The 16,095-nt window shown below is 32.0% G+C and overlaps 1 protein-coding gene across 1 annotated transcript; it reads left to right on the top strand.

The window, feature by feature from the left end:
* The first annotated feature begins 4,518 nt into the window (after positions 1–4,518).
* LOC112466494 (putative gustatory receptor 28b) lies at positions 4,519–6,157 on the top strand. The gene is made up of 4 exons (XM_025034610.1): positions 4,519–5,592; positions 5,750–5,818; positions 5,895–5,984; positions 6,059–6,157. Exons 1-4 carry the CDS (start codon positions 4,519–4,521, stop codon positions 6,155–6,157), a joined length of 1,332 nt encoding a protein of 443 aa, XP_024890378.1.
* The last annotated feature ends 9,938 nt before the right edge of the window (positions 6,158–16,095 follow it).

Raw genomic sequence — 16,095 nt, 5'->3', positions numbered from 1 at the left:
TAATCAAAGAAATATCAATTTATTATAATACATGATTTGTATCCTGATTTCTCGTATTAATCACCTTGATGATTACTTATACTAGACAGTAAAGAATTATCATTCTTAACCAACTAATATGTTATGAATTATTAAAAGACTTAACGTGAACTTGAAATGAATTATTAAAAAAGACTTATCTATTCTTTTATTTGCAATTACATTTTCATTTACATTTCACGTTTTTCAGAAATTTGCGTACCACAATCATTAGTCCGAAATTCTCCGTTACATTTGATCTAAATATTAAATTGGCTTATACTAATCATAAAAAATTATAATTCTGCAGCCTGAAAACTATTTAAAAAAAACATACAAACACTTGCCGGCTAGGGGCAAAAATCGATGATTTTCACACATCCTCCTTTATAAAATTAATTGGTATAAATACATTAAAGTTTATTATCTATAATATGTGTAATCAGTAAACTAATAAGAATGCATTAATCATGGCAATTAATAAATTCTGTAATTTGTAGGATATGTAAAACGGATATACGAAGTGTAATAAAATTGTGTATTAGAGATCGTTATTAAAGTTCTGCAAATATCATTAAATGTTTTGTTACTGATTTTCACACTTCAATATCATTATTTTCGCAGTTCTTACAATAATCATCTAGCTGCTTCCATATACAATTATGGGCACATATTTTTGTAAAATGTGTTATTTAAAAATTATTATTTTTTTTTGTATTATTATTATTATTTTTTGTACAATATTATGTTTTTTTAATAAGAAAAGCACTAAATGCATGCGTCAGTAAGAAAAACTGTTATTCATGGAATAAGATAATATAGAACATGATTATGAAAATAAACCATTTAAATCCTATTTTCTTATTTTATATTAATTTAACAAAATAAGTTAAACATAATTGTTATTATGTACTACTTAGCAGTAAATGTTAACATAAGTTTTTGTACATTAAAATTGTCTTTTGACTTTTCGTCTATACAATTACTATGAAATCGATTATAATAATTATTATTATAGTAAAAATTATATTTTTAATTTTTGTTGAAAATATTAAATTAATAACACATAAGCGGTTGACATTGGTGTCCGCATAATGAGTCTCAACGCGCGATAATACTAAATTGTAAAGTTTAATCTTTCATAATACTAAAGATAAAATGTTATTATTAATATTAAAATGTAATATAAAAATTTATTTTACATAAAATTTGGAGAAAAAATACTAATAAGGAGTTATTTTAATTTTATTTTTAATTTTATTTTTTATTTTTTTTTTAATTTTATTTTATTTTATTAAAGATGTATAAAATTTAGGGTAATTATGCAGTATAGGGGAAGCACCTCCGATGACCTTGACCTTGACATATGTTGTCAAGGTCACCCTCCTGAGTGACCTTCAGAAGGTTTTAGCCGTCGCTCGTTTTTTATTAAAAAGTTATTAACAAAAATAAGTTTGGCGACCTCACCGATTTTAATGACCTTGATATATGTTGTCAAGGTCATGACCCCGAGTGACCTTCAGAAGGTTTTAGCCATCGCTCGCTATTCGTTAAAAAGTTATTAACAAAAAAAGTTTGGAAAATATAGTATATATAAGTGCATATATAAGTTAGTTGACGAGCTTTAAACACTTAAATACTTTTAAAGCGCGTCAACTAACCTATGTAGGTTAGTGATCAACGATTTACTGCTTTAAATGTTGTGTTTTAAAGCAGCGACTTTTTCGCAAAATAAAGTATTCTCTGCTTTAACAAAAAGACTTCAATTTATCAACAATTTACTGGTTTAAATGTTGTGTTTGGTAAAGCATATAAAGTTATAGAAGTTATGATTTTCTTTAAAGCAGGGCACACACACATGTGTGTATGTCCTGCTTTATAGAAGTTGTGATTTTCTTTAAAGCAGGGCACACACACGTATATATTAGTTATTTATGCCTTCTAATACTCAAAATAACTGCTATATTTTCCAAACTTTTTTTGTTAATAACTTTTTAACGAATAGCGAGCGACGGCTAAAACCTTCTGAAGGTCACTCAGGAGGGTGACCTTGACAACATATGTCAAGGTCAAGGTCATCGGAGGTGCTTCCCCTATACTGCATAATTACCAAATTTAGCACTTATTAAAAGTTTTTTAGGCAGTTTAGATATATATTTAACAATAAACATTATTACCAATTAATTAATGTAGAACAATGAAAAACGCGAATTTCTGGCTATCGATTTGTAAACCTCGATGATTTTCGAGAAACATTATAACAATTGGACGAAAGTATCAGTTATACATATATGTCTTTCTTAAGGATGGATAAATAATGGACTTTCAGACGTTTCATTCATTAATTATACAAATAATTTGTAATATAGTTAATAACTTTGTTGCAGTATGATAAATTTGGAGTTGACGGAATTAGTTTAGCTTGTAATGTCTCAAACATTTAAAAGCTGAAATATTGTTAAAGAAACACGGTATAGTCAAGAGACACGGTAGTGTCTCACTCCAAGTACACGCGCAGCGAGATTGACATTACCGGAAGGTCTGATGCATATGTTCGATTTAATATGTGTAATGAACTTGCACATTAAGCAGATACTGTAGAATAGATAAGTATATAATCTGAATTCTCGAGTGTATCTTGCTACAATGTATAATTTGATAAATAGTAGATTTGATGGATAGTCTAGAAACTTTAGATGGATATTAGTTATAAAATTATTCTACAAGAAAAACATAAATACGAATAAAAATTTTTAATTGACTGTATACTGGCAACGATTATAATCGTCGTGACAGATCGTCACCGCGTTTCGACCAAGGATTCTGGTCATTCTAAATTGATGTAAGTAAAAATTACTTATTTGGTTTGAATACACACCTTTGACTGAAAATCGGTGTTTCATCTTATTATTGTTTGTCATCTTAATACATGTTATTGCGATAAATATTACCATATGCCTCAGTGGTCGAATTGGTACGACACCCATCACGAAATGAGGGAGGTTCCAGGTTCGAACCCTGGCTGAGGTAATATTTTTCGCAATGAATGTAATATTTAATTAAGATGCTTACATATCTAACATCTAAAATTACATCAATTTAGAATGACCAGAATCCTTGGTCGAAACGCGGTGACGATCTGTCACGACGATTATAATCGTTGCCACGATTATAATCATTGCCAGTATATAGTTAATTAAAAATTCCTAATTGTGTTTATTATTCTCTGGCGAAGTAAAAATTACTTATTCGGTTTGAAAACATAAATACCTAAAAAATTCTTCTATTTAAATCATGAATATGAATGCAAAAAGTATATCTAATATAATAGTGAGAAAAACTAATTAGCTATAAATTAAATTAAAAAGAAAAACATCTAATTTTTTCAAAGATCTATGTAAATTAACAATATAAATTATATACGAAAAATTTTTAAGTTTTTATGATGACTTTTACAGATAACTTATTTAGACGGATAAATCACAAGGTAAAGTTCTCTTTGACGATAAAAGAAATATTTTATGCAGGAAAACGTGCATAAAAATGTATAGTTTTATTTATTTTAATGGGAACTTCCTGAAGCGGAAGAACTTAGATATTTGATGCTGAAATATTTTTACATAATTCATAAGAACTTGTAGCACATAATGATAACATAATGTTGACATTGTGGACTATATAATGCAGTTGTGCGGAACTGTTATTTTGAGTCCATTAATTAGTGCGATAATCTAACTAACGTTACACTTAGAGAAAATATGGAAAACTTATTCCGTATTCTTATCGTACCCATATATCCTGTCACTTATGAACAGGCAATAAATATTCCCGATAGTTAGTGGATGTCACTAACAATACGTAACACACGCAATCTACTATTTTCATCGCGAGATCCGTGTCGATTGATATAGTACCGAAGTGTCGACTTTATGCTTTTTATTAGACCTCTACGACTTTTACAAACTTAATATTTAATTTTGCATATATGATGCTTGCGAGAAAGGCACTTGCGCGGAAGCATGCTCAGCTGCGTATGCTCAGTGTCACTTCACAGTGTAAGAAGCGTAATCTAGACTCGAGTGCATGTAGATTGTAGATTTACCCAGACTCGCAATTAGTCGTATATAACGTTTAAAAGATCGCAATCAATTTGGATTCAGAGCAACTGGAAAGATAGGTATCGATAAAATAAAAAAACGGACACTTCTTAAATTATAAATTATAAATGATGCACGCTTGAAACGTTTTAACAAGACTTAAAGTGTATAAATTTAAAAAATCTTTACGCACAAATGTCTTGTCAGAAAAGAAAACATTGTATCGAAAAAACCAAATTAAAATATAAAAGATATTTATGAATCATTATGAAGCAATGCATGTGAATACGCATAAATTGACAAAATATAATGAAGAAGAAAAATAGATATTAACTTTAAGTTTTTTATGGAAGAAAATAATCGTTGCACGAATATCTTCGTTTCGGTTGAGAATTTAATCTTCATGGATGCCTGCAAAATCGACAATTTCTTCAGATATTTTAATAAAGAGGACGCCATTACGGAAGAAATTAATAAACGGAAAATGATCAAAATAAAATCAGAGACACATCAAGATTCCTTTTGGATGCTTAGAATATCGATAATATTTTTCAAGATCAACGGTCTCGCCACGTTTGCCCATCATATCGTCACGCGGAGAAAAAGACCATTGTGCGCATTTTATTACTCTAAATTTGGGATCATTTACAATGCCGTATTGAGTTGCTTAATAATCGCTTCGAACTATTTGTCGATACCGTTCATTCTCACTGTACAATATGAGAATAAGTCAAACTTAACTGTAACCCTCGAGGTTCTGCAAGCTATACTTGGCTCCCTGGTGATCTGCGCGATTTTACTGTTCTACTGCATCGATCAGAAATCCTTGGTTCGGATCGTCAATCAATTAATGGACGTCGAGCACGAAATGGATCGTCTGTATCTTTTGTATCGTCCGTTGCGACGACAGCGTATCTTCTATGCCGTGACCATCGTCTGCGTCTTGAAGATTTGTCTGCTGATTCTTCTTCTGACCACTGAGACCCTGGCCTTTCACGTTGGCCCGGTCGCCTGGCTGACGGACATTCTACCGAGTCTTTACGTGGATTGGCTGTTGATACAGTACTTCCTATTGGTCACGATCATTCAAGCGGATTTCGCCGATGTGAATCAAGCGATAGAGAGCCTCACTGAAGTCGACACACCTAATCTTCAACCACAGTCTTTCTATCAAACGCGTCGCATTATATTCAACAATTCCACTGTTTGTCAACTGTTGCAACTACGAGACATGCACTATCACCTTTGTGAGATTTCCAAGGACGTGTCGGATTTCTATTCACTGCCAGTATTGTTCGGCGTTACTTTTCTCTTTGTGACACTCATATTTAATGGCTACTATCTTCTCGCGCCAGCTCTAATGATAACCGGCGATAGCTTAGAGTTCAAGATTCTTAGTAACACTATCATCTGGTTAATATTTCTGATTTATCCCATTTCTATCCTTACCAACAGAATCACCAAGACTTTAAACGAGGTAGGATAATCGGTGTAATAATAAACTAGATTTTGATCGTATTTTAATCGAATTGTTTTAATTGAAAGACATTTTTTTACTAGCAAATAAAATCTCATGTATATTAAAATGTTTTACAAAATTGTACAGCATTGTTCCAATTATAAATTTATTTTAGATAGGGAAAACGGGCAAAATAATACATAGCCTTTTAAGATGCACAATCAGTAAAGAGTCAAAATCAGAGGTAAGACACAAAGTCACATGAAACTTTTTTATGGACAGTACTCAACGTAACGACATTTATCATAGATCTGTTGCAGCTCAAGCAATTTTCACTTCAATTGCTACATCACAAAGTACAGTTCACAGCTAAGGGATACTTTGCGCTCGATAACAGTTTTCTTCATTCGGTGAGAATATTTAGAATGTCGTTTGGATCTGATATAAGTTGAGTTTTCTTAATTCATTTAATGTTGATTATTAGCTGATCGGCACGGTGGCGACTTATTTGGTGATACTTATGCAATTTCAAATGGGCAGCTCATCAAAACCACACTGTAATTGTACAAAGAAAGATAAGTAAAATAATAAATTAAATATCAAAAATAACAGACGTAATGTATAGCGCAACGTTCCTTAAATTGATATTTAAAAGTCGATGAAATGGTATCGTCATGCAATTGCAGCTCTGTAACTTCTTTATATATTATAACTTTCTGATGTATTCAAACAACTCTGATTTGCAGAATTAAAGAACAAAAATTCTAATATATATATAAATATATATAGAGGAAAGTGCCCTATTATGAGATAGGATCCTAATATGAGATGGCGGGATTTTTTCATGGTGGGATCAACAGATAGTGCCTATATAGGGCCTTTTAGCTTAACATATCTCATATTTGGATCCTGTCTCATAATATAGGGCACTTCCCTCTATAAATGTATATATATAATATAATGGGGCATTCCATGCCAATTCGCGAGGAGTCAAACCTCGACCTTTTTATTTTTGATGGCGGCTCGTTTTTTAGCAGGTTTTTACGAGTACTAAACCCATGTAAGAGCGTTTCTATAATAAATGTAGCGTTTCTGAAATAGAGCCTGTGCGAAATGAGGACTGCAAGATTTTCAATGAATTTTTTTGCTTATTAGACAACGTCTAAGAAAAAAATGCATTGAACATAAAATACGCTATTTCGGTCATATTTAAAAAAAAATTACTCAAAATTTTTATAATAATACTAGCTGGTTACCCGGGCTTCGCCCGGGAGTCGTTTTTCTTAAAACGACTTCATTTGTGTTTCAATATCCTTATTGTGGACAAACATAAGGAGTGTGTCGGGTGGTTGATTTAAAGACGATAGTTTAACTTTTCCGCATAAATAACACATTCTAGGTGCTTAAAAATACTTTTGGATTTTTAGATGGAGAAATTTTTTTGGAGATATTTTTTCCGGGGGAGATTTGTTCCGGAAACCGAAATGACGGTTACCCAACATGTTGATGCGTAGATCGGCGCAAAGCAGAATAATTGTCAAGTTGACTTGCACAAATCTGCTCTAGACCGCGCGCAAGTCCGTGCGAAGCCACGGTATATACCTCTGTCTGCCTTACAAAAAAATCTATAAAAAATTCCCAAATTTTCTGCGCAACTTCGGATCGGTCTTAAAATTTTTCCAATACTCCCCAGAATATTCCTTATAAATTTAAAAAAATATATATATACAATATATATGGGTTTTTTAAGATATTCAAATTTTCTTGTGTTTTTTTACTCTAGTTGTTTAACAATATTATTATAAAAATTTTGAGTAATTTAAAAAAAAAAATGATCAAAATAGCGTATTTTATGTTCAATGAATTTTTTTCTTAGACGTTGTCTAATAGGCAAAAAAATTCATTGAAAATCTTGCAGTTTTCATTTTGCGCATGCTCTATATTTCGGAAACGCTACATTTATTGTAGAAACGCTCTTACATGGGTATAGTACTCGTAAGGACCTGCTAAAAAACGAGCCGCCATCAAAAATAAAAAGGTCGAGGTTTGACTCCTCGTGAATTGGCGTGGAATGCCCCATATACATACGTACTCGTATTAGAATTATAAAATATAAATTCGTAATTTATTGCATATCCCCGCAGGGTTCGCAATCTACTACCAATACTATCCTTCTCCTCTCACTTTAACCCTTTGGACCAACGGCTTAACGTCTCTTTTCGAAAGACGGAGCCCAGTTTTCTCTGCACAAGAGCCTATCTTGCACGAAGGGGCGCAGCTATCGGAAAAACATTCCATGCTTCATGGCTCTAGTGGACTCAAACCTGGTTCCTCAGATTACGAATCTGGCGCTCTACCACTAGACCACACTGCCGCCCCGAATTATAGAATATATTTAGTTACTATAATATTGACAATATTCAAAATAATTATCTTAATTTTTAATCGAAATCTGGATTATAAAGTTGTGAATATTTGAATATTACAATATTAGAATTCTAATGTATTTATAATTCTAGTCCACTGTTGTTTACATTGAACCTGCATTATAGAGAGATAACTTTGACATTCTGCAGAAGGGTTCATAACGTAATCCGTTGACATTGAAATACTTGTTACAAATCTACATTGAAGTGGATGTGGTTAAAAATAGAAAGAGGAAAGTAATTATTTAAAATATTACAGTCGTAAATTATCATCGTACGGAGAAGTTAATATTTAAAGTAGTAGAATATTACTGCGATATAATCAAAACAAATTACTCATACGGAGCGCTTATATCTTCTATCGCTGGTCCAAATGATTGAACAGACAAATAAAATAGCTCATGAATTTGACGTTCCTCAGGGGGATTCATAACGTATATCGTTGACATTGAAATGTTTATTACAGGCATGAAATGTGGTGTAATTAAAAAAGTATAAAGAAATTCAGAGATTACTATATCAAATAAAAAGAGCTAAGAGCCATGACACATCGCGTGTTCGTGTAGAAGTATTAAAAAAAGTATTATTTACAAACATATCTCTCGGTCTATATTAAATCATCTTCAGTATATAATTTGCTACTAATGTAATTAAAATTACAAGATCATATTGCAGTCATGTATTTTATACGATCATTGAATTGTGACTCTTATTATTATTCACATTTTTTTAAATAAAATGTTTAAACACAATTACCATTTCAATTCCGTAATATATGCGCAGTTACATGCGTATGAGAATATTTATCAATCATTGAATATATAGATAATAAATAAGTAACAGCATACTTGAATTAACAAAACTTAATATAAGCTTATTCAAATAATATTTTAACTCGAACAGATATAAAAGACATACGTTAAATATTATAGATTAAAATTATAGAATTTCTATATTTTTAAATGTTAGATATTAAATTTTTTATATGTTAGATATATACAATAAAATATATTAATAATTCAGGATGAATAAAAGACTATATAGCTCAAATACTTACCTCTGTTGACCTTCTTGATTTTCAAAAGATTAGGGATGTGTATTATCATGATAAGAACTTGGATCGGCATAATTTCTTTCATCTACATATTGTTGTATCAATCCTGCATTATTGTCTCCAGTTCTTTCTTCACATCCTGAGTATTCACTCTTATCATGAGATTTATAATGAGATGCTCAGACACTTCTTTCTTCAAATATTTTGACACGGTAATTGCAATTTTCCAATTTGCAAGATGCATAACGATTTGTAAATGTGAAATATTGGCGATAGCCAGCCACAAGTAATATCTTTTCGTATTTTAGCTATAACTTGTTCTTTATGACGCAAATTTATATGTTGCTCTATATAATATCTTCAACATGTTAAAATTGATTTGCCACAAAGTTTGGAACATGCTGTAAATTCTTCTTTTCTTAAGAAATATTCCCAAAGAGATTAGGTGTCGTTTCTCCATTTTAGGACAACTTCTTTATTATATATATTATGACATCTAATTAAGTGTTGTTTGGCAGTGCGCCAGATTTTTTTAGTAGTGTAACTATATATTCTTCACAATGCATTTTACTTGAGTATCATTTAATATTTCAAAATAATTTTACATCGATTTATTATATCGCGACATTATATCTGCTCGATATCACGGATCGTGTATTACTTACTAAATATGACATATCGACCACCAAGAAAAATGTTCGGTGAAACTATTTGGAGAAGATCTAAAACACACATTTAAACCTTTACCTTTACTAAACATAAATATTGATATTTTGTTTGAATCTTGCTAATAGTTAAGTCAGTTAAATTCGTTTTTAATTGCTCGATCTTATAGTAAGCACATTTAGATTAAGGAACACGTTTTGTCCACATTGTAGAGTTAAAATGTAAAACTTATTAGCTATAAATTTTATTATAAGAGCTTGTGTACATTAGTCACAGAATCTTGAACCAGCTATCTAGGAGGACTCAAAATACGTAAGAAAATGTAAGAAAATTACGTCCAGGAGTTTAAATTCACAATTTCACGTCTTTTTTCCCATTTTCCTCCATTTTCCACGTTTTATTAAAAAATTTTATACTGGCAAAAACGCTGCGTTATGAAGAATCATTTTAGTGCAATAAATGTGAAATTCCTCTCAATTGAATGATTCAACTGCACAATATTTGCGCAATTTTCCTATTCCGGAGTAGATATTTGTTAGAGATTCAATTTTACCACTTTATACGCTTTGTTACTATATAACTACATTAAACGATTCAGTCCTATTCGTTCTAGAGCTCTAGATTACAAGAGTAGCGCATCCCCTCCACAAACCGGACCTAAGGCCAGTCTGTGATTCGTTCTTATATATTTTGTCTCTGTTATTCTCAAATGATAGGTCAAAAATGGCGAGTCGGCAAGATAAAAGGTTTACGTTACTATTATAATTTAGAGTTCTAATTCGTTCAGGTGACGTCTCACCTTATGTAGAGTTCCTATATTAATTATAGGAACTCTAGATATATATTGTTGCGCTTGCGGCACGTTCGCTGCTTTCGCACACCCGCGCACTCGTTCGCGCCGCGCACTCCCGAACCGGGAATAAAAAGAGACTATAGCTAAACTCCCAAGAACGCCATTATTAAAAATCGCAACGGCGAGTAGGTACAAACATCAGAACGCTCCATGATATTGAGCTGATATAATGCCGCTACCGTGGGAAACGAGTCTGCTATGGGAGCATTTTAAAATATTATCAATAAAATAAAATGCAAGACTTGTACAAACACTTATAAAAACAGTTTTTTCATTACAAAAACCCACTTCATCAGGCATCACAGAATATTTGGAGGGGTAAAAACCACAGTGATGTAAGTCAAATTTTTTAAAATATTGACTTGTGTGTATAAATGCAATTTATATATTGTATAGATTGCATCTATGCACACGAATCAATATCTTAAAAAATTTGACTTACACCACTATGGCACCGCTCCATTTAATGAAGAAAATTACTTAAAATGGAAAAATGACACCTACCCATTTTGGCAACATTTCTCAAGAGATGACGGGTTTGTAGCACGTTGCAAACTTTGTGACAAAAATTACTTAAAAATGCATGTATACAAAATATAGAGAGTCATTTGAATTGTCGCCGTAAAAAGGCAGTAGATGAAACACAAGAAAAAATTATAAGGAATCTGAGACGATCGCTATAATGCAATGTCTACAAGATGGCAGTCCGATTTTCTTTGTTTACGTGGTTTGCGTGGTTTAAATGTTGCGTGACGAGAGGTATAAGTATACTTACATCGAGAACTGTAAAGAGCCGGGGCTGTATTCTGTTCATACGTATCGACAGTTGTTAGTTTATTCATTTATTGATAAGTGTCGTTACGCGGCTTTAATGATAGAATAGTTATTTGTGTAACAAGTGCGGGAAGTTAAGAATTGGACACGAGTGCGGAGTGGACGCACGAGCCGAAGGCGAGTGCGATCACCCGCACTCGTGTCCAATTCTCATCCCGCACGTGTTACACACCCTATTTTATATTACAAAGTGCGTGGAAAGTGGCCCATTATTGCGCGCCCGTCATCTGTGCGATGGATGGCCGATTCCATACACGAGTCAAAACAGTGCGGTAATGTTTACATTACCGCACAGTTTCGAAGAATGTTACATTACCGCATTGTTTCGAAAAATGTTACATTACCGCACTGTTTTGACTCGTGTATGGAATTGGCTATTTGTCACACAGATGGCGCGCGCGTAATGGGCCACTTTCCACGCACGTGTGATATAAATATTTTGTGCAACGAGTGATAACGACGTTTAACAAACAACTGTCGGTACGTGTGTACAGGGTGTATTCCGAAATTCCGAACCTTAGCTCGGCTTATTTTTGTTTCTGGATGTTGGCAGCCACTTAACTAAACCGAGAAGTGTTCCAAACCTACCATAACCTACAAACATCGACAGCTTGCAGCTAACAAGCAAAATCGTCTTTTGTCAAGAAAAGTGTAATTTAATTATTGTGATCTTTTTGATTTCTAAGTGTAAAATGTTCGACATTTCTTCTCTATTTCACTTTTACAAACATTAAAATGATATAACATAATATTTGCAGGTTATAACGGATTTGGAACCCTTCTCGGTTTAGTTAACCCTAGAACGCATGTATCATTTTTTTGACCTTCTAACGCATGACTGGGGGCAATATCGACCCCACGCTTTATTTGATCGTAAAACCGGTCCTACAGAAATAAAGGGCCTTTAAACCTACATGAATTTCTTCGTTTTTTAATAACGAAGAGAATGGTATGCGGTAAATTTAATTTTACTCAAGTTTAGTTAGTGAAAAATCCATTTAAAGACTCGACAATAATGTCACTCGCTAGCTCAGGAGCGTTTTTCAAAGTTCGCCTGGGGTCGAAATCGACCCCTCTCATGCGTTTTAGGGTTAAATGGCTGCTAACATCCAGAAACAAAAATACAGCCTGGCTAACTCAGTTCGGAGAGAATTATAACTACCTATCAGAATAGAGTTATTACATTAATTGCATTAATTGTGAGCAGCACTGTCATCGAGTGGCGACATCGCGAGTGTTGCAACTGGTTGCATTGGTTGCAACGTTGCAAGTTGCACTTGGCTATCCCCACTTCGCGCGTTTATATAGCTATATGCAGCTGCTCGAATTACACGTACCTATATGTATAAACGCACGCGGGAAAAGAAAAATTTTTAAAGTCTTGAAACACTGATCGGGAGATTCGTGGAACATACTGGATTTTAAGGGATATTTTTATTGAATTATTGTGATAAATATAATCACATCAATATTAAGATAATAGGGTCGTTGCATAAAATTTTTTTATTAAGCGGTATCCATAATTAATGTAGAGAATCTAAGCCGATTTTTAATACTTTTTGAATTTAAAAAAAAAACCTAAATTTGAGAAAGTTATAGCTTTCTAAAGTTTCTTTGATGACGGCAACTTCAAAAGATTTCGCAACAACATTATGACGTCACGCACATTTTCGTGTACTATATTTTCTTCAATTTTGAAGATATTGCAAAAATTCAAAAAGTTTACAAAGAAAGTATGCCATAATCTATCAGACTACTTAATAAAAAAAATTTATGTTAAAACCGAATTGTCAGTTCATGACTGAAATATGACGTTGCAATGACGTCACATTATGACGTCAATATAAAGTCATATAAAAAATCGGTCATTTTGACGACATATATATGACCAAAAGTGACCAGTTTGGGACGTCAAAATGACGTACGTGTGCTTGCTACCTGATGGGTACTCATCAGCTATCGCGACATTTCTGCACGTTCAAAAACTCTTATGCAACCTGCAAAGTGCAAGATTGCGGTTACCAAGTTAAAATGTATCGAATAGATGAATCTTACTTATTGTTAATAGATAAATGTCATAATATAAATGAATATTCAGAATGTGAAAAAATAACTGGAGATAATAGAGCAGATCGAACGATGCAATCTGTAGATGAAGGAAATTATATGTCGGTCCAAGTTCTTATTATGATAACACACAATAATCTCTTGAAAGTCAAGAAAGTCAACAGGGGTAAACATCTTAAATATTAGTCTTTAATTTATCCTGAATTATTAATATATTTTATTGTGTATATCTAACAAAATGCTTAATATCTAACATTTAAAAACATGTAGAGGTCGAATTTCAGTCTAATATTTAATTTAACGAATGTATTTTATAAATGGTATAATTATTCGAGTTACATAATATTATTTGAACAAGTTTATATCAAGTTATGTTAATTGAAATATACTGTTGCTTATACTGTTACCAGGATTCAGCAATTAGAAACAAAGCTAACTAACTAAACTATTAGCAAGATCCAAACAATATATCAATATTTATATTTAGTAAACGTTTACATGTGTTTCTTAGACCTTCCCCAAACAATTTTACAGAACAATTTTACAGATATTGAAGAAGATGTCCTAAAATGGAAAAACGACACCTACGTACTTTGGAAACATTTCTCAAAAAAAGACTGGTATATCGCACGATGCAATCTTTGTCGTAAAACACTTAAGAATGCAGTTAGACACAATATAAAGAGTCATTTGAATCATTGTCATAAAAAGAAAGTAGCTGATATGCGAGAAGAAATTACTCATTCCTGGCTATCGCAACACTTTACATTCACAGACCGTCGTGCAATCTGTAAATATTGCAATACAGATTTGTAATATTCGAAGAAATAAATGTCTTAAAATCCCACTTGGATGACTATCATGATATAAATGAATACTCAGGATGTAAAGAAAAAATTAGAGACAATAATGCAGGATTGATACAACAATATGTAGATGAAAGAAATTATGCCGGTCCTAGTTCTTATCATGATAATACACATCCTCAATCTTTTGAAAATCAAGAAGGTCAACAGAGGTAAGTATTTGAGCTATATAGTCTTTTATTCATACTGAATTATTAATATATTTTATTGTATATATCTAACATACAAAAAACTTAATATCTAACATTTAAAAATATAGAAATTCTATCATTTTAATCTATAATATTTAACGTATGTCTTTTATAACTGTTCGAGTTAAAATATTATTTGAATAAGCTTATATCAAGTTTTGTTAATTCAAGTATGCTGTTACTTATTTATTATCTATATATTCAATGATTGGTAAATATTCTCATACGCATATGTAACTGCGCAAGTATTACGGAATTTAAATGATAATAGTAATTGTGTTTAAACATTTCATTTTAAGAAATGTGAATAATAATAAAAGTCACAATTCAATGATCGTATAAAGTACATGACTGCAATATGCTTTTGTATATCTAATTACATTAGTAGTTTTCCGTTTTTTTAATTACTTTGTGCAGGTCCAATTGCAGTGGACAACAAGGATTTAAATCCTACGATACACTTTTGTATTTTATTGATGATTTACCAGATGACATTTTTATGGAATACCAGTAATAACAAGAGTCTTAAGGGGATGCTGGAGCCGTCTGTATAACCGACAAAATTACCATTTTCTATGTTATCGACTATTTCTGTCCTTGTATAGACAAGGATAGCACGCTACATTGCACGCACACATACGCACGATGCACATCGACATAATACTTTTATATTACGCTTCCAAATCTCGATTTGGAGGGTTTATCGATGTTTTTCTTGTTGTGCAATTCGGGGGAACTTGTTTTCGCGTTCGTACCAATGGTATATCTCTTATATGAAATACATCTTGTGACGAGCTGACAGCTTGCCGCAACTCGAGACGCCATATTAGGATAAAAGTAAATTTTTTCTCGTTTTCTATATAAAGTCGAAGTTCCCCCGAATTATTAATGTATGTACTGCAATTCTGGAGAAGGATTTTTAATTCTGTCAAATTAATACGACGCTACGTGCCGACAAAAAAAATGCCGGTAAAACAGACGGCTCCAGTATCCCCTTAACGAAGATATTGAAATATATTAATAAATAGACGCACTTGTGTGTGTGTGTGTGTGCGTGTGCGTGTGCGTGTGCGTGTGCGTGTGCGTGTGCGTGTGTGTGTGTGACGAGGGGAATTATGTTTCGCATTGTTACATGATGTACGAAATAATCTTACGATTCATACATCAATTTTTTTAGAAATATAATTTACTAATTGTTTTATTAATTTTTACTGTTTATCGATTAATATAATATTGCCAGTTGCATGAATTTTCTTTATATCAGCAATTTATTTATATATTTTATATAATATTTTATATGATATATGTAGACATGTTAGTATTGCAACAAGTATATGTATAATTATTATGAGATCTGAAAAATAATCTTTAAATGTACTATAACTAATAATAATATATAATTCTTACACAAAATTGTTATTGAAACATGCTTTAGATATTTTATTTATATTTGTTCAACTTTGATATATGAATTGTAAAATAAGAGAGAGATAGGTAGACATATTTTAATTAATAAGATAATAGATATTTAAGAAAACGGTCTATATATTTTTTTAACTTACAT

The sequence above is a fragment of the Temnothorax curvispinosus genome, unplaced genomic scaffold (assembly GCF_003070985.1).
Source record: "Temnothorax curvispinosus isolate PA1 unplaced genomic scaffold, ASM307098v1 QBEX01016275.1, whole genome shotgun sequence".
Lineage (NCBI taxonomy): Eukaryota > Metazoa > Arthropoda > Insecta > Hymenoptera > Formicidae > Temnothorax > Temnothorax curvispinosus.
This window is presented reverse-complemented; position numbering and strand designations above follow the sequence as displayed.